The 21194-nt window shown below is 35.0% G+C and overlaps 2 protein-coding genes across 2 annotated transcripts; both read left to right on the top strand.

Moving 5' to 3' along the window:
* The first annotated feature begins 4490 nt into the window (after positions 1-4490).
* LOC141481693 (uncharacterized) lies at positions 4491-8014 on the top strand. Its single transcript, XM_074173705.1, has 2 exons — positions 4491-4615; positions 7387-8014. Exons 1-2 carry the CDS (start codon positions 4604-4606, stop codon positions 7966-7968), a joined length of 594 nt encoding a protein of 197 aa, XP_074029806.1. The 5' UTR covers positions 4491-4603; the 3' UTR covers positions 7969-8014.
* A 7607-nt stretch (positions 8015-15621) lies between these two features.
* Positions 15622-20828, top strand: LOC141481694 (uncharacterized). Its single transcript, XM_074173706.1, has 2 exons — positions 15622-15684; positions 20239-20828. The coding sequence occupies exons 1-2, from the start codon at positions 15673-15675 to the stop codon at positions 20776-20778; spliced, it is 552 nt and encodes a 183-aa protein (XP_074029807.1). The 5' UTR covers positions 15622-15672; the 3' UTR covers positions 20779-20828.
* The last annotated feature ends 366 nt before the right edge of the window (positions 20829-21194 follow it).

Below are 21194 nucleotides of genomic sequence, written 5' to 3' on the forward strand. Positions count from 1 at the left end.
ACATGGCAATTAGAGCACCGGCAGTTGAATGGGCTATCAAGTCGTTTCAGCCCTTCAAATCTCCTGGAGAGGATGGTATATTTCCAGCTCTTCTTCAATACGTCCTGGAAATAATTATACCTATTCTCATAGCCAGACTATTCTCAGACTAGCCAGAGCTAGTCTGGCGTGGGACTATATACCACCCAGTTAGTTGGCACCAAGGGTAGTATATACTTAAGGTGGGTCGGAAAGACCCACACCCTAAATCGGTTCTACCAAACAAAGCGAGGCCATTAGGTTCACTAGAGGCTCCCCTTATTTGGTCGCTCCTGATGGAGAGTCTGTTTGATGCCCTCAACAGAAAAAAGGGGATCTGCAAGTTTATGCAGATGACCTTGTCATCTTGGCAAGGTCCACGAAAAAGGTAGCTTGTAATATCCCCCAAAGCACGATGAACGTTGTTCACAGTTGTTGCCTGAGGGAGCAGATGTCTGTGAACTCCAGCAAAACTGTGATAATCATCTCTTCACCAGTAGGAAAAATTGGACGATTTAACGCCTCTTTCTCTCAATGGTAAGGTCATTCCATTTGGAACGGAGGTGAACTATCTTGACATTTTCCTTGGTGGAAACTTACCTGGAACGCTCACTTGGAAAAAGTTTTACACAAAGCCAGACTGTCTCTATGGACATGTCGAAGGATTTGTAATAAAACCGGGAGTTTAGGTCCCATATAAATCCATTGGATTTATGTAATAATTGTCAGACTAATCACTTATGGAGCAATTGCCTGGTGGCCGAATGCTTAACAGAAAACAACTCAGGTGAAGCTCTCTGGCTTACAGAGACAGGCATGTCTGGCTATCAGTGATGCCATCAGTACCAGATTGTTAGCAGCCATAGGGATCCTTCTTGATCTACCTCTATATAAACTTGTGCACATTGCCAATAGCACAACTCAATTTATCGCAGAGTGCAACAGACTGTTGGTTGACACTAACTGTCACAGCATTCTGGAAATGACCTCTGACTTTATGCCTCTAACTGTCAACTTCGAACTACCTTATAAAGTACTGTTCCCGAGTAGAGAGAACTGGATCCTCTGGGAAAAGGATATATTAGGAGCAGATAGTTGCTGATTCACAGATGGACCTTCAGGTTCTGGTGCAGGTGTTTTCAGTCGCAGACAAAGATATCAACCTGCCTAGGAACCTATGCAACTGTATTTCAAGCGGAAATTTACGATATTGAATTGTGTGCGGAGAGATTGGAAGAATCCAACCTCATACACAAGTCAACAAAAATATTCTCGGACGGTCAAGCGGCGTTGGAAGTTCTTGGCTCCCACTGAGCAACATCACAATTGGTAGCAAATTGCCAAAAAAAAACCTCTTTTCGGTAGGAAGACTTAGTAGATTGTCTCTGGTCCGGATTCCTGGTCAAACTGTCCTTGAAGGCAATGAGGCTGCTGAGTCCCTTGCAAGAGAGAGTACTGCAAGCTTCATCGGACCAGAACCTGTTATTGAAATCGCTTTAGGCTCCGCCAAACAAACCTGGAACACCTGGATGGCAGGAAGATTTATGGACTTCTGGCAGAATCTTCCAAGATTGGCTCATTCCAAGGCGGACTCGGACTGTCGGAAGACACTGTCTGTCGCCTCTGTTTGGAAAATGATGAAACAGCACAGTACATACTTTGTGCCTGCCCCGCTGGGGATCGAATCAAGTTATTAGAGTTTGGCAGAGTTTTACTCTCACCATCTGACCTGAAAGACCACTCACAATACAAACTAATCGGCTTCGGTAAAAAGCTAGGTTTATTTGGTCGAATGTGAATAGGTGTGAGCCATGATAAACTGTTGCGGGTTTCGATGGAGAGTCGAATAGACCCACTCACGTTTGTATGCATGTATGTATGATTGTTTGTATGCATGTTTGTGTGTAACTCTCAAGATCGGGATCTGTATTGACAGAATTATCGGCATTATTGCTTGATCTATTTGCGGGCAGATGGCGCTGTACGTAACTATCAATTATTGCAATCAAGTCAAATCAAAATGTACTTTATTGTTGAAGATGAAATCTCATTGACAAAGTGTTACCATTCTATGAAATATGAGATACACAACTTAAAAGATATTGTCGAAAATAAAATATTATTGTCAAAGTGTTATTATTTTAAAGAATATAAGTTATACAAATTGAGAGAAATATTTGAATAATTGGTGATTTCAACATTTTGGGGTTAAAACGTAGTCAGAAAGTGATAATATATATGCTACATATTGAAATAAATATTAATAATAATAATGAATATTCTCATGCAATAAATGTAAGTATGAGAATTTGAAAACTATAAAGCATAAAATTATAAAAGTGAATGGATAGAAAATAACAGTAGAAATCAACTTCGCTTGAGCTATTCGCGAGCAGATGGCGCTATACGTAAACTCCTTGATAGGTTGTTCAAAAGAAAATCAAAATAAAAAGTATATTTTAAAAATCATAAGTGTTAGCGAAATTTTGTACAACAGATGAAATATTTAAATATTTTCAATCACCCGTGATTCAGTACAGAAAAAAGTTTTGAACGAAACGGAAGATATATTTCAAAATCTAATTCGATTATTTGAAAGCAAACCAGAATATGGATTTCAACAATGGAAACTTTATCGTAAACTGTACACCTAAAAAATTCAATTACTTAAATATTTCAAAAAATCGAAAAATTAGAATTAATGTGCTTGACATACACATGAAATCAAAAGATTGATTCGAAAAATAAAATTACTCACTGAAAAAATGTTTTTAGCCCATTAATATTTTGATTGAAATTTTTTGATTTTTATTTTTATTTGAAATTATTACTGCAAATTTTCTCTTCACTTCGAAATGAATTTCACAGATTATTGAATATTCCACTGTCTTATAGGGAGTTCCAGAAAGAGCTGAATTTGATCAAACAAATCGCGGTTAATAACGGTTACAAAGTAGATATTATAAACGCCATTCTTACCAAAAAACTTTAAAAGCAAGCCATGGACTTGGTCTACCCATATTCAAGATGCGATAACGTCAGTTATAGGACATTGGCATATTTGGGTGAACCAACCAGGAATACTATATATATATATATATATATATATATATATATATATATATAAGCTGACTTGTGGCTCTTGTCCAAAACTGTATATTGGCCAAACTGGAAGAACATTTTCCCAAAGAATTAAACAGCATAGAAGTAGTTTTGTGAATTGTGTTACATTTAGAAAAGGAGAGTTTGAAACTCAATCTTCTAGAATGTTTAGAGATCAATAGATTCAGGAATTCGGGTAATTTACTGAATGATCAATTAGAATTGAATAACTCTCCGTTACTGAATATTTTTTCAAATGTGGAAAATGGAACATAAGCTCAGGTAATTGAATTCATTACAAATTCAGGTGAAAAATCGGGTACTTGAAATTCAGGTACTTGAAATTCAGGTACCTCAAATTGTAGACTAAGGTATATATAGCATTTAATGTGTAGAATTAGTTATTAAGACATGCCCGAGGAAGCCATTGTATGGCGAAACACGTGTTGCGTTTTTGTAAAACTATCTAGTGAAAATCACGCAATAAAGTGTTTTTAGAATACGTTATGAATTTTACAACTGTCCGCCCTCTGTTGGAGACTTACTGCATCTCAGTATTACTATAGAATTTAAGACCTCAAACTTTATTATGTTGTTTGAGAGGAATTTTACATTCGTACGCCGTCTGTCGAAGATTTATAATACTAGTGACTAGAACTTAAAAAAAAATATTTTTGACGATAAATCGGACTAAAATGTGAAAAATACATATAGTTAAAAAAAAAAACTAAAAAACACGCTTTTGAAGAACATCGAACTGAAATGTTAAATTTTTTTTTAAATAAGCATGAAACAATAAAGATTAAAAGATACGAGTATTATTGTGAAAAAAGCGTGGGCGCTGGATGTACACAAAATATGGCATAAAAGCGCCCACGCTTTCTTCACAATAATACTAGTATTTTTCGATTTCATTGTTTTATGCTTATTTAAAAATTTTTTTTAACTTTTCAGTTGGATGTTCTTTAAAAGCGTGTTTTTTAGTTTTTTTAAACTATATTTATTTCACACAAAATTCGTTGCAAATTATTTGATGTAATATTTAGATAGCAAAAATCGCCTTACATTCGAAACACCTTTGACTTCTATGTCTCCCATCAACAAACTAAATATGCTGAACAGCTAAAACTGTAAACATATATTCGAGATGAATGAGTCTACATAAAAAAAGAAAAATCGCTGATTGAATGTACGGACCCAGCGAATTTTGAACATTCAACTAATTTTTTCAACAGTTCACGTATGTTACCCAATTTTTAATTTCGAGAACTTTGTAAATTTCCAGTGGTTTCAGATAATTGAATGTTCATTAGCTGAAAATTTGTGCTACGAAAAGTTCCAGTCTTTATATCATAAGTATCGTGAAAATATTTGGAATTTGGTTAAGTAGAATTTGATGGGCTATTATTGGAGAACTACTATAAATGAATAAGAAATTGTTGCAGTCAGTATATTGCAACCAAAAAGTATCAAGTGAACAACAATGAAGATTTTGGTAAGTTTCAGTCAATTATTTTTCATCGTGAACTTCCATTATTATTGTTTATCATTTTTCCTCAGATCGGATAAATGTAAAGAGTTTCTATAAATCAAGAATGAACCTCAATACGAAATGTCTGAATTATTCACCCCCAAGAATTTTTTTTTGAAATTACTGAATTTCGATAGCTTGCGTATTATACAGAAGTGAATTTACACTATTCAAAAGGCCAAGAGGTTTTCTGTTTAGAATCAGTTTTAAAAATATTTGAAGTTTTCATATTTCATCTGTAACTTTTTGCTTATTTAGTGAAACTTCATCAAAAATGTTCATACAGCTGAAAATAAGTGGCAATTTTACTCGTGAATTTTCAAAAAAAAATTAGAAAACAATCAAAATCACGATACTTTCTTCGTTATGGTTTCGAATACGTACGTTCACTTTTGTCACATGTTTTTCAAAAATATTGTCAATTTTTAAATTTTCGTTAGATCTAAAAGATCTTCCATGTCGAAGCCATAAAATACAGAAAAGCAATCTGAAGGGAATTTCAATAGCTTCTAATTTTCTATTGGTATTTAATGAAATTATCTGAAAACGATCAACCTTAATGAATTTTGGAATTCAATAGGAATATAACAGTCATTTTCACCAAGTGGTTATATCATAATAATATAATTATAATATATAGCAAGTGCATTGAATATAATAGCACTTGCTATCAGCATGTCCAGCATATGCGGTTTCGGCCTAAATCCATATAACGTGGCCCTAAGAGTGCTATATTACCATCTACGGCACTCTTACGGTATTGACGAGACACCGGTGTTGCCCTACGCTCCAGGGGATATTGAATCCGTTGTGGGGAACAAGAAGTGCCGAATTTATTGGAACTATTCGTTCCCCACCCTCAGGCTCATACAATCTAATAAGACTGATGTAGTCCTTCTCGATCACCAGAGCAAAACAATATTTGTAGTGGAGTTTTCAGCTCCTGGCGAGACAAATATCGTCAGAAAAGAGGAGGAAAAACAGATCGAGATTTTCTCTTCGAACTCCGCAGACTCTATCCAGATCACTCTGTCAAGATGGTTGTTCTGATTATTGGAGTCCTTGGTGGAATAATGTCTTGTCTACTCTCGAATCTTGCCGCACTAAGGCAGAAATCTTAGCAGCACAGATGCAGAAGACTGTCATTCTTGTCTCATTGCGCTTGCTCATAGCACATGAGTCTTGAACTCAATGAGCACTTACCCCACGGTGTGGGGAGTGATCATTGGTTGATAATGCTGGCGCGCCCTCCCGAATGTATCGGGGCTTCGGGGGATAGGGCCTGACTAGCGCACACTACGGTCAAAAAAAATTGTGTAGGAATCGTCAAATAAAAAAAACCTAAGAGATCGGAGACTAGAAGTTCCTGAAAAAAAGATAATGACAACTACCTACTTATACACATGAATAATAACAGTTATCAACAAGAAAATCCTTGAGTTTTCTTTTGAAGATATACATGGTTTTGGATCTGTTTATAATATCTGGAAGCAAATTATAGGTACGTGGAGCCATCTGATCGGGTGGTACAAAAGCTAATTTGGTTTTTGCAAATGGTACATAAATATAGTTTTTTTGTCTTGTGTCAATATTATGCTCACATTTATTTGGTACAAACAACTTGTTTTTATTCTCAAAAACAGACAAGCATTAGTCAAAAATCAAAAGACTGGGAACAGTTAGCATTCTAAAATTCTCAAAAGCATTTCGGCATGAATCACGGTTACTGATGCCATTAATGATACGTATAAGTTTTTTTTGTGCTGTCAAGGAATTGTTATAGGCCTGTAGTTTTCCAGTAATTTACGACTATTTTTTTATACACTGGTATAATTTTACCTATTTTCATTTGCTTAGGGAATGTTCCTTTACTGAATGACAGATTCACCAAGTGAAGTAGCGTGATGTACCTACGAGGCTATGCAACATTGAGAGATGTTGTTTCTGAAACATTATACAATTTTTCAGAAAAGAAAGTTTATAGCTTTTTACTACTCCATCTTGATACAAAAAAAAAATGTGGGAATCTTCCAAGAAAAGGAAGGAAGCTATCAATTTTAAAATAAATAACTCTATAGATGGATGTGTAGATCATGCAAAGAAGTAACTTTCAGACATAAATTGTAAGAAAAAGCCCTCCTGAAAAAGCTACTTTCATATAAACAAATACTTCTATATGAACCCTGAATGATACAAAAACCACTATTCTTTAATTAGTTTGTATTCCAAACATTCGTTAGGGGAATAATCAGATATCAATCACAGAATTTCTACATAGTGTACTAAATGAAAGTTAAAAATTTCACTCAAATGGAATACTGTCATCCTCACTGGTAGACATCGATGTTTCGCCGTAAGACACTTTCCTTAGGGCTCTTCAGAGCCCAAAATAGTACAAAATATGGTACCGAAGAGCCCTAAGGTAAGTGTCTCACGGCAAAACATCGATATCTACCAGTATTTGTTTCGAAAGTTTTTTTTTTTTGTTTAATTTAATGTTTATATGAAAGTAGCTGTTTCAAGAGGGCTTTTTCTTACAGTTCGTATCTGAAAGTTACTTCTTTACATGATCTAAACATCTATGTATAGAGTAACTTCTTTTGAAATTGATTGCTCCCTTTATTTCTTTGTATCAAGATGGAGTAGTAGAAATCGAAAACCTTTCTTTCCCAAAAAGTCAGTCACTCTTAAAAATATAACCCTTTCAATTTAAACATGACACAATTGTTTTCCAGATTGTCGTTTTGGCTGTTTTTGAAGTTACCTTCTCTTCTCCATCATTCGTAGATGAAGCTTTCGGAGGAGTTACGAAAACAGTAGTTAATGGAGCTTCAGGAATAGCGAAAGCAGCAACAAGCGTTGCTGCAGGAGGAATTCAAGGATATGCAAAAGGAGTATCAGAAGTAGCGAACGGAGCTGCAGAAATAGCGAGCGGAGCTTCACACGCTTTTGGTGAAGCTACCAATGTTATTTTTGGATCACACAATCGCGAAAAAGTTGAATACTCCAGTGTATTCCGGATCTACAACAATTTAGGTGTGCACTTTTTCCCGAACTATGGCTGTTGTAGCTGCCCAATACGCGGAGTTGTTCCACCAGGTTTTCCTAACTATTCTCCAAACTCGCCCTTCTTCATCAATGGAGTGTACCCAATTTTGAATACTGAGTACTGCACTTGTCCTCCGGAATTAGTTGCCAGCGCAGTTCAGGCATCACATCATAATCCAGGTTTTCTAGGAAACATCGCAGAATATGTTGAAGCTATACCTAGTTTTGGTGCTCAGTTCGTGAAGAAAGCTGCAAATGTTTTTGCTTGACTATGAAATGACTTGAAATTGGGTGCAATAAATCATTATAATTGCAGTAATTTTCTATCCTTATCTTCATCTAAACAAGAACATGGTTATTGAACGGAGTTCATGAGATTTGATATCGCAATCTCAATATATTTTGAAGAGGAAGACTAGATATTCAGACTCGTTAATATGAAGTATGATTTGGTGATACTATGATTTAACTTTTCGAAATCCAAAATTGAATTAGAAAATAATCTGGGACAGCTTTTAAAATATCAAAATAACGGTAATTTCGAACGATCTGAATCAATATCTCTCAATCGAAGGTGATATAAACTAATAAATTCATACAGTGAATATTTTTCTTATTTTTCACATCAGAACAAAAGTGCTAGTTTCGCTAACCTGTTACTACTATCAGGAGATGACAGAAAGGTAGAAAGGTACATCGAATGAGTCTTAATTTCAGATATTATTCTATTTTGTTACTGTATTCTATATTCAAATTAATATGCTGATTATTCAATATTTCCCGGCTTTTTACGTAGGAGAGTGAACAACAGGCTGTTTGGAATGGAATGGAAAAGATCCCATTCCATATTTTTCGATTCAAAAACCTTCAAAGGTGCCTACAAAAAATGCCCTATATCGTTTTCAACAGTTTCAAGTTTTTCTCAGTTTTTCTGTGATCGCTCACAAAGACATGTTTGGCGATACTAAACTTCTTTGGTCTCTGAAACCGAGTGTGAAAACATATTCCTCCATATTATAATTCGTTAAGTTTGACTGATAAATTTTTCAGCACAATCTTGATGTGTTGATTTCGGCAAAACGTATGTTAGTCAAACTGAGCGATCTACGATAACAATACAAAGAACAGTGATGAAATGTTTGTTGATAAAACTCAACGGATTATACTCACCCAAAGAATATTAGGTTCCATAGAACAGAAAAGACTACATATTTCAGAGAAAGACTGCAGCATGCCTGAGGAATGCTTTAAATGGTTAAAACATGACATATGAACCTTTGAAAGCCCGGAAATTACAAAATCTGAAATATGACCTAAGAACAGCCCCAAAAGTCCTATTCAGAACATCCCTTTGTTTACTATTTTACATGATGAATATATGCAGAAACTAAGGAAATGTCGGATATTATATGAGGTAGTTATTAACACATAAATCATGAATTGAAATACAGTAATAGAATAACACAATAGTAAACACCCATTTATATTGAAAATATTACAATAATATTTCACTTACATACTCGACAGATAATAGCAAACAAACAAGTAAGTTTTCAGGGAAATTGGATGATCGTGAAACCAGTGAAGTTCAGTAGTGTGTTGCAGGTCCTCGATGTCTTGTACACTCGTGGATACGTCTAGGCATTGTCCTGATAAGGGGGCCTATATTCTGTTGGGGTATCTCATTTCACCCCACTTCTAACTTATGTGTAAGTACTGCCAACGACTGTGGGGGCTGTTATAAATTCAGCAGTCTGCGACCAAGAATATCGGTAAAAGATCGGGAGATCTGGTTGGCCATTGTGAGCGATTGATGTCATGCTGATTCATGAAGTCTAGACTTACTCTAGCCACATGCGGTTCAGCGTTGTCTTGTTGAAAAATGGGGTTCTCAATGGTCTCAAGATATCGAAAGACATGACTCCACTACTTCGTAAATGTAACGAAGAGCTGTCATGTTCCTCTAATAAATACCAAAGGTGTCCTGCTACCATATGCAATGGCACCCTATACCATCAAACTAACAGTATGGTGAACATGCCTCTCCACATAAAATTGAGGTTCTCGTCTTTCTCCATGACGCTTTTCTACTCTTGGTCATCCATCATGTACCTATACCTAAACAAAAGCGAGATTCATCGCTGAAGACTACGCGGTTCCACTGTTGATCCCAATTTATTCTGTCTCTAAACCAGTGCAATCGGTTGCGTTGATACTCGAGAGTCAGTGGCAGCACCCAATGAGGATGATAAGAAAAATGTCCAGAATTTATTATTCACCAATTCCGAATTCACGCATTCCAACAACCCTTCCGTGTTGTTCAAACCACTGATTCGCAATTTCCCTGGTAGGAAGGAACCAATCCCTAAGAGCCAAAAGTCCCCTGCGACGACCAGTGCCCCTAACTCCATGTTCTTTACCTTCTTGAGTCCATGCCTATGTAATAACATCTTAGAATAGTTCGCAAAGATCGAGTGGTTCTTCTTGAAATTTCTCTAACTGGAAAATCTACCTCACGTAAGTCAACAATTCGACCTCTACCAAAATCACTAGGTTGAGGAATAAGACAAAGTCTTCGCACTCTAGGCATCGTGTTAACAATACGAAACACTTCACAACAAACTCTTCAACAGTTAAAGCACGAATAAGAATGAAAATTTCGGATATGGTAAATGCTCACACAAAAAAATCTTAAAAATCTGGACAGAATAGCTTCCGATACGGCTGAAATTTTACTGGCCTCAACATAAATACACGTCCGTATAGGACGAAACTGCAGTAACGTAAGTTACAAATGAAAGTGGTAAAAAACGTAGAAAGTTTCATTTCTCTTTTCATTATGATCTCCTACCACGAAGTAACGGCTACATCCATCAATTTATCGAAATATTTTCAATATAAATGGGTGTTTACCTGCTTTGTCACTTAGTACCTATATTCAGCTGCAATTAGAGCTGAAAATCATCTGAATTTTTTTTGGAAACGCTGCAAAAACTCAAAATTGTTAATCAATTTCGACAAATCAATTGTACTGTTTTCAGTGGCAAACAGAAATTACACGTGACGTCAATGAATTTCATTCGTAGATTTCAATGGAGACTTTTAAAGAACTTACAACAAGGAAATTCAACTGATAACTCCTGGACTTTGTGATCAACTATCAGAGATTTTACTTGAATCTGCGAGACCTTTTTTGGGTTATTTTAAACTTTTAATGAAAAATATAGATTTCTGATTGAATGAAAGCCAATCCCTTCACGATAATTTTCATTTCATATTTCTAATATGTCATTTTTTTTCGGAGGTTATCCTTGTAGTTCACATTCACTTGTTCGTGATTCTTTTCCTCTAAGTACTCTTAGTTGAAGTTGACTAAAATTCGATTCATGACATATTGAATATAAGATAAAGAAAATAACTTTTGTCGAATTTCTACTACGATTTTCATTTGTTACGGTCGGTTTTGGTTTATTAAAAGTTTAAACCATTCAAGAGTTTCTTGGAGGATGGTTTAATGAACCAAAACCGGTCATAACAAATAACAATCGAAGTAGAAATTACACAGAAGTTATTTTCTTTATCCTTTATTGACTGAAATCAATTCAAATATTCAATTCAATCAGTTGAAAAATCCATGACTGAATGAACTAGAAACTTCCTATTCGAACAAGATCAGTACAGAAAAAAAAGAAGAAATTGTGTACACAATATTCTGAATGTGTGTAAACAACGAATAGGTACCTATCTGTGTTCACTTCAAAACCTTTTGGAATCATGAAATCTGAAGCCAAAAGTAACATTAATACCTATAGACGTTGAAACATCGATATTTGCATATTTCAACAAGAAATGGTGCACATAAGAGGAACTGGTACAAAACTGAAATTCTGATAACAGAATCTGATGAAAATAAAAGCTGAAAGATATGTTTGACTTTATGGAAAAGGAATGTTTTGGCTTTCTTTTTGTCTATCTCTATACAAAAAAATGTGGGAATCTCTCGAAGAAAAGAAGAAGGCAATTGATTTCGTCCCTTCACAAATATGTCATGGACGGTGGAAGAAATCGCATCTGCGTGAAGTTTGGGTCGGTATTTAGAATATGTTTATGCAATTTACTTTTGAAATCCATCACTAATTGAATACGGTCCTGAATTTGAATGTTTACGGCTCGAATAATCTAACAGACTGATAACAGATTTCTACACATTTACTGCACATCTAGAGGGAGAGGCTTCTTAGCGGCCGGCAACTGTAGATCATGCAAAGAAGTAACTTTTAGACACAAAATGAAAGAAAAATCCCTCTCGATACAACTGCTTTCATTTCAAACATTGAATTATACAAAAGGAAAACTACATCTATATGAACACTGAATTATACAGAAACACTTTTTCCATTCAGTTTGTACTCTAAACATAATATTTTTCCAAAAAATTATTTTAAAAATATGCTCCTTTCAATTTATATTGGACTCATTCCAAAATACTTTTTATTTGTAGTAGGTGAAACCTCAAAAATATCAATAACAATAACAGATTGAGTCTGATTAAATTGAAAAAAGACATATTTTCAGGACAGATTAGTTCTTGGAAGAGAAAGGTTCAATCGACTTTCTACTTCTCCATCTCCATGTGAGAAACTTTTAAACGGAGTAAGAAAGCAATTTAGTCCATAATAAACTATTAACAAAGATATGTACGTTGAGATACATAGAAGTTACTTCGCGAAACAACTTTTTTCACATAAATGTAGAAAGACACGACAATCACACGAAATTGAGAATCGAACATCATTCAATTGAATGTTACAACTCTTTTATATATTATATTCCGTAGCTTGAGATCAAGAAACATGCAATTATCACTGTGTAATTTGTCCAAGGCGTTCGACTGTGTCTCACATGACCTACTGTTGCTTAAGTAAGAGTGTTACGGCATTAGAGGTGTTCCTCACAAACTGTTATGATTCTATCTAACTAATAGACAACAACTAGTGGAAATTGGTAGGAATATCTCTGATTTTCGAACCACCAAATATGGGTACCCTAAGGATCGGTACTTGGACCGTTATTGTTTATCATATATATAAATGATATCTGCCAGCATACTACTATTAATATTTTCACTATTCTCCCTACTGGCGATACTTCTTTTACCAACACTAAAAATTTACCTAATCTTTTAAAAATAGCCGATTATTCCAATCACAATACCGCTTACGCCATGCAATTTAATTGTCAAAATACTCAAAAATGAATCATTTCAGTAACAACAACTATACAACAGGTGAACGTTGCAAACTTCTCGATATTACAATCGATGACTTTCTTAATTGTTATACGCATACGGGTTTTCCTGCAGTTGAGAAAGCAAATTCGCCACTGGAATCAATGAAGTTGTCCCGGAGCGCCAGTTGATTTTTGTTGTTTCATAATTTGTATTACTTTTTGTTTTTGAATATATTTATTGAATTCAGTAAATAGTGATTCATAAATATTTTTCAATAAACGATTATCTAGTATATTGTTTCTAATGAGAGGGCTACGATGTATTGTCAATACAGAAATACTGAGAAATACTCGTACATATTTTGGTTTATTCCACGGCCCAATCAGTTATAGCACAATCTTGTGTGGTAATTCCTGCCATACCGCAAAAATTTTCAGGTCTCAAAAAAGACCATACGCCTTTATAACCGGAGTAAGTACTAGAACAAGAAAATACTGCCGTGACTCATTTATTAAACTGGGAATAATGATGCTTCCATGTATTCACATTTTCCAAAGTGTCTGTAAAATAAATGAACTAACTCCGATATTCACCATTATGCTACTAGATCTATTGATCAAATAGCGTTGCCGCCATTTCGTTTAACCAAATCCAAAACGAACTTCATAAATTCCAAACTTCATAACAAGAAACGGAGGTCAAATATCTTGGCATTGTTCTTAATAAAATACTCACCTAGAACCTCACCTAGAACGCTCACTTGGAAACATTTTTCCACAAAGCCAGACTGTCCCTAATGGCATGTCGAGGGATTTGTGGTAAAACTTGTAGCTTAGGTCCCAAACAAATCCATAGGATTTATGTGATGATTGTCAGACCAATAATCACTCATGGTGCAATTGCCTGGTGGCTTTACAGAAAACGGCCCAGGCGAAGCTCTCTGGCTTACAGAGACAGGCTTGTCTGGCCATCAGTGGTGCCATAAGTACCACACCGTCATCGGCCATGCAGATTCAGTCATTCAGGAAATAACCTCTGACTTTATGCCTCCAAGTGTCAACTACGAACTGCATTAAAAAGTACTGTTCCCGAGTAGAGAGGACTGGATCCTCCGGGAGAAGGAAATGTTAAGAGCATATAGTGCTTGGTTCACAGATGGATCATAAACACCTTTCGGTTCTGGTGCATGTGTTTTCAGTAGCAGACCCAGGACAGAGATATCAACCTGCCTAGGAACGTATGCGACTGTATTTCGAGTGGAAATTCACGCCTTTGAATTGTGTGCGGAGAGATTGGGAGAATCCAACCTAATACACAAGTCAACAAAAATATTCTCGGACAGTCAAGCGGCATTGGAAGCTCTTGGCTCCTAACGAGCAAGGTCTAAATTGCCAAAACGACTCTTTTCTAGAGGAAGACTTGTCTCTGGTCTGGATTTGTGGCCATACTGTGGCCATACTGTGGCAATGTGGCTGCTGACTCCCTTGCAGAGAAGGGTGCTGCAAGCAGCTTCATCGGACCGGAACCTGTCAATGGCATCGCTTTAGGCTTTGCCAAAGATTGAACAGCTGGATGGCAGAATCTTCCAGGATTGGCTCACTCTAAGGCATCCATTCACCCTTCGAAGCTTGATACCAAACAGTTGTTAGTCTACAGTAGGGATGAACTACGATGTCTAACAGGCCTTCTTACAGGTCACTTTCATTTGAATCATCATCATACCGGACTGTCGGAAGACAGTGTGTGTCGCCTCTGATTGGAAAATGATGAGCAGCAGAGCACATACTTCGTGCTTGCCCTGCTGGAGACTGAATCAGGTTTTTAGAGTTCGGCAGGGCAGTACTCTTACCATCTGACCTGAAACACCACTCACCATACATACTAATCGGCTTCGTTAAGAAGCTGGGTTTATTTGGTCGAGAGTGAATATGTGTGAACCACAATGAGCCCTTGCGGGTTGCGGTGGAGAGTCGAATAGACCACTCCCTTTGGACCTAACCTAACCTAACCTAAGTTAACTCCAAAACTCGTTCACTGAATAATTATTAATTCAAAACAGCTATTAGAAATATACTTTTAGACTATTGTTTTTATAGTACCTTTTGTTGAAGTTTCTAACAATCAATAATCTATCGATTATTAATATTTTGAGCAATAATCATTCACTTGTATATTCATATTTGTGAACATATTTTAATGTGTACGTTATGTTATATTGTAATATCCTTTTAAATCTAAAAGTAATGAAAAGTTTTTATCAGTTCATGTTATATGTCTCGGTATGACTATTTTTTATGTATGATATGCTTTAAAGTTATTGTGGAACAGTCAAATAAATCTATCTATCTGTCTATCTGTTCCAAAAATATAGACATCGCGAACTATTTTGTTAAGATGTACTTACTTCAACCTTTCAACATGGTGTTGAAATTCAAACAAAAATTTTTCTGAAAATGACTCTCGAATAATAGAAGGAATTTTCATTTCAGTTGAAATATTGAAATTTGAAGAATAATTTTGAATAATTACTGAAACAATATTCACATCATTTTTTTTTCTTTTCACACTGTAAATAAAATACCATCAGAATTTTTCCTTCGACAAATTAGGCTCCAAACTAGTTAGCAATAAATTTACGATTTAGTAAAATACAACTTGATGGGACAATACTGAAATACACTGGTATAAATAAGTAAGAATTGATGACACCCCATAAACAGTATCGTGCAAGTTTGACACAATAATGAAGATATTGGTGAGTTTCATTTTTTCACACTTGAGTTTTACCTAATTCAGTTTATACTGTTCAATTCCACAAAACATTTTCATTGAAACTGATTTGAACTTAAGGAGTTTCATTACTGAAATCAAAAATATACAATAAGGCGATGGAGAATAATTAGCGAGAAAATTTAAACTGAACATTATTTCAATACCTACTTAATGACAAAAGAATTTTCTGATTCATTTTCGAAGTATGAAAAGGGTGATAACAAGCCACGTATAATCTGCGAAAGTTGCTCAAAAACCATAGAATTATTGTTCATTTCCATTTTATGTTTGACGTAAAAATTACATATAATATATCATAAAAGACAAAGCTAATATCATAAAGAGATGACTAGTTCCAGTCATCTCCTGTCATCTCAAATAAATACATTAGTTGTTTTCAATCACACTCCTTCGCGAAGAAGCTGTCAAAGATCTTGGGATGACTTTTGACAGCAGGTTGACATTTGTTGTCCACACCAATACTGTCGCGGCATCGGCTAGAAAAATGCTTAGCTTTGTTCTGCGCAACTGTAAATCATTCACCAATATTACCGCCAAGTTAGAGTATGCTACTTTGATTTGGTATCCTCTCTATAATGTACATAGGGAAACTTCGGAAAATGTGCAAAGGCGTTTTCTGAAGTTCTGAATTTTGCATTGTTCTAGTGATGCACCCTCGTGCATAAATTAACTTCAATGTACCTCAAACTACTACACGTAGACAGATCACTTTCTATACCCCTTTTACTCGATCCAATCTTGCAAAAGTGTCTTCTATAAAGTTGATATGTGAAAATTATAATACCCACTGCAGTCAATGCGAGATTAATTTCGATTCACTGAAGACTATATTATCCAAAATTGAACAAACCATTATCTAGCTTACTATCTTCATTTCACGTTATTTACAAATGATAATTGATTATTATGTCATCTTTTTTCTTAATTTGATCATATATACGGATTTATTCCTTAATTTGTCAAATAGTATTTGACATAATAATAATAATAATAATATATTTTTTTATACTGCATTATTATATTATATATTGTCCTGTAAATAGATACCTTACATTTCAAATTTTCATCTTAGGGTAGCCCCATTCATACAAGACTGTTCTGGTATATTTCACAATGATTTGCAGTGTTCCGAGGTATTTATGAACATTCCACAACATTCCAGAAGGTTACGGTATGTTAGGAATGCTTTTACCTCTAATGCCAACACCCAATTTATATCCCTTGAACATTCTACAATAATATGCGATGTTGCAGAATATTCCAGAATATTTCAGAATATACTCGACTATTCTAAAATATTCCAGATAATTCCGGTATGTTGTGTAATGTGTCGAATATTCAGGACTCTTCTAGATATGTCTAGAGAACGGAACTTCCAGACCTTCCCTCTTCAAAACTACCTCTCTCAGGATAAAACGGGAATTATTGAAAACACTTGTTCCACACCAGAACAAAAATATTCTCTCGACGTTCGTCTCGCTAATCAAGTTAGCATTATCAGACTTGGACTAATTCCTTGGCATATGTTGATGTTTCTATATGTATCTAGATGAATCATCACCTCACATAATGAGAGTAAATAAATTGACTTCCAGTATTTTGTTATTGTTTCCAGTGTTATTTGCTTCCTGATTGATAACACATCTCTATCTGTAATAACGAAAGAGTATGAACAAAGAACTGTTGGGAATAGGATCTTTGTCATCCCTTTTATCGTATTATTAAATTTTGAAGGCATCTTAAAACTCTTTGTGATGTTTCGGTCTCGACAATTTCGAACATTCCTTAATAATCCTCTGGTCATTCTCTATGGCATGTTGAAGAGCACTACCCTTCTCTGGTCTACAAAATCGAATATGCGGAACATGTTCTTTGTGGTTCAAGTCCTAGTCTGAACAATCGATTTTCACTTGCTATCGTCCAACACGTGTTAGGAATAACACGTTAAAAGATAAGACCTCGTTAATCCTTAGCTCGCACAAGTTTAGACTTCTGAGGGTAGTTCGTAGAAGTGCGACAGCTCGTTAACGGAAAAACAGTTTTTGAACAGATTTTTTTTATTGTCACTTGTATATTTGAACCATTTCCTACGAGATAACATTTAATTTTCGTTGTAGTGAGCCATTATTGTCCACACAGTTCGAACAGCATTCTTTTATCGCAATTCCCACAGCTAACTTCATCTCATGAATCTCAGAATTTTATTTTCACCGTGTTTCTGAAAAGTCGAGGATTCACGATCATACTCTCAAATCAAACCAAATCAAATCAAATGTATTCATCATTTTTGATACAAGAATGTATATATGACACGTCACATTTTACAAAAGATATTTTATCTAATATCACTTTTATCAATAATAACACATGTTACACAAAAATATTATTTTCATACTCTTTCAGGGAATAAAAACAACTTGTTACCAAAAAGTCTTTGATTTTTTTCTTGAATTTGAGAAAATTTGTTTTACTTCTGATGCTGTATGGTGATTAGTTAAAATATTTTGCCCCGGCATAGAGTGGCGAAACTTTATTTTTACCTGATGGAAGTCGTTTCTTCGTCTCGTTTGATGAGAGTGAATTTCCTCATTTCTTGTTAGCAAATGGGAATGTACATGAACGTAGCCTAATATTTTTTGAAGATAAATACATGGTACTTAATGAGGAAATTTCGTCTTGGACTGTTTTCTTACAAGATTCTTTGTATTTGAGATCAAAAATTAGTATAATGAAACGTTTTTGCATTATAAATATTCTATTTATTTCTGATGAGTGTCCCCAAACGGTAATATTCATATTAAGCTTAGAATACACTAGACCATAGTATATATCCTAGAGATTATGTCTCAAAAAATTTGAATTCATTGTTAAGAAGGCAAAATAGGTTTTTTTCAGAGAAGTGCACACGTATTCGATGTGATTATTGAAAGACAATTTATTGTCAAGTTTTGTTCCAAGGAATTTTATATATTCTGTTGTTTCGAAACCTATATTTATTTGGAGAGGGCGCTGATACTTACTTGAAAACTGGATAAATGTTCTTATGATGCACTGTTTGGAACCTTTGGTGTAGTAATGCATATTACTGGATCACCAAGTGATCATCTTCAAAGAGAAAGATTGAAACTCAGTTTTGATCTTCCTCTTCGAAGATGATCACTTGGTGATCGAAACACGTGTCGAGGTGTTAAAAATGACGATTTGGTGTTGAGAAAAAACTCCAATAATATTATTTATTGATAAATGTTGTTTTATCTTATCATTATCATTTATCATTATTTATTAAATGATGGTTTCGAATTCATTGATTACTAGATTCGTTTTATTTTCAATTTCATTTAGATCTGGGGACGTCACAATAATTGTTGTGTCATCGGCATGCATGAAAACTCGTCCCTCTTTTATGTTTTCGGGTAGTTCATTAACATAAAGGAAAGATAATAGTGGTCCAAGCACCCCTTTCTGTGGGGTCCCCAGATTCATATCAAATTGATCTTAATAATTGTCGTTGACTTTAACGACTTTTTTCCTATTACTCATATAAGATGCAAACCACTTGTTGATTGACCCTCTTATTCCCATTTTATAGATCTTTTTACTTGAATACTTCTCTAAATTTTGTTTTCACAATTAACGTATCCACTATGTTTGAAGGATACCTGTTACTTTCAGCTATCTCCTTGATAACTTTTTCTTGGTATAATATCTTCATTCGCTCAAGAAAAACGTGACCAGCCTATGTCCAATAAATTGTAGTCCCGCCATCTTTTGTTGTGGACAATTATGGTAGCTGTCAAGGATATATCTAAAAGAGCTGGTATTATTCCTATAGGTATACATAAACATTGTTTCGATGTTATTGCACTACGAACTAGAACAAATTGACATATTTTTGGAAAAAAAAATTCTATTCCTCATTATATCATGAGTAGGTGATGAAATTCAGAACCTGATATGAAAATGAAGGTTTTATTCAATCCAAATTGATGCCAAGTTTGGTTTTTCATCCACATTTGCACATTCAATTTAAACCAATCCAAAGTTATCCCATTTCACCCATTATATCATATCATAACCTAATAAGCAAATATGTAAAATATTCATAAATTTGTAATTGTCACTCCATTCAGCTACGGAAGCATATTTCTTCATACTCAATTTGGTTTCATATTCTCTTTCATTTCCAGAAAATTAACAGTTTTATTTGGGTTGTTTTTGCCATGGTCTCCTTTGGTTACAATCTCCAAACGTTTCAACTGCAACAGCGACAGTCATCTTCAATGGTGTAGTTGAAGAACTTTTTTGACGTATCAACTGACGTTTCAGATGATACGTCAAGAAGAGTACTTCGACCACGCCACTGAAGACGACTGCCGTAGTTGCAGTTGAAACTATTGAAGATTGTAACCAAAGAAGACCATGGCAAAACACGAAAACCAATCAAAACATTGACGCCAGCCGTGGAAGACTACATTCCTCTAAGTAACATTTTAACTGATAGAAACAATATTTTCAGATTGCTTTCTCTGCAATTTTGGGTATCACCTGTGCTTCTTCTGGGTTCTTAGATGGAGCATTTGGAGAAGCTACGAAAGAAGTAGTGGAAGGAGCAGTGAATGTGGCGAAAGGAGCAACCCATTTTGGAGTGGGTGGGTCGGGAGTTGGAGTTGCAACCAAAGGAGCTGCACTCATTTTTGGAAAAGCTTCTGATGCAATCTCTGGCTTGCATAAAAATGGAAAAAATGAATACTTCAGTATATTCCAATACTACAATAACTTAGGTATCCAATTTTTCCCTAACACTGGTTGTTGTACCTGTCCTATACCTGGTGTTGTCAAACCAGGTCTTCAAAATTATTCTCCAAACTCACCTTTTTTCATCAACGGAGTACATCCTATCCATAATACTCAGTTCTGCACTTGCCCTCCAGAACTAGTTGCCAGTGCTGTCCAGGCTTCACACCATAATCCAGGATTCCTGGGTAACATCGCTGAGTATGTTGAAGTTATACCTCATTTTGTTGATGAGGCAGTGAAGACTGTTGCAATTTTGTAGCGTAACTTATACTGTATGCGAAATAAAAAATCCCATTTTATCAAAAACAATGTTTTATTACCAGAATTTTCAATTAATCCTTCATAGTGTGAACAAGTGACTTCTAGTTATCAATTCAGAACCATTTTTTGAAGTGGAAAATTAAGCAATTTTGAACAATCCATGATGATATGGTTGGTAGTGAAAATAGAAAACTGAAATTATCTATAATAGGATATCAAGAGCAACATTTACTCACCGATGTTTTTGAGAAAAAATATTTTTTTATAATTTCGTAGGTGCTATTTCTATAAAGAATGTAATTCGATGAAATCAAATGCTAGACGGAAAGTAGAAAAAACTAGGCTCAATTCACAGGACACGATGCTATCAAAAGAGTATTTTAAGAGCAGATTATTATTTATAAAATCCCTTTT

Source organism: Leptinotarsa decemlineata, unplaced genomic scaffold, assembly GCF_025532065.1.
Source record: "Leptinotarsa decemlineata unplaced genomic scaffold, Ldec_3_MD MMD2_tig00000251_RagTag_RagTag, whole genome shotgun sequence".
NCBI classification, from domain to species: Eukaryota; Metazoa; Arthropoda; class Insecta; order Coleoptera; family Chrysomelidae; genus Leptinotarsa; species Leptinotarsa decemlineata.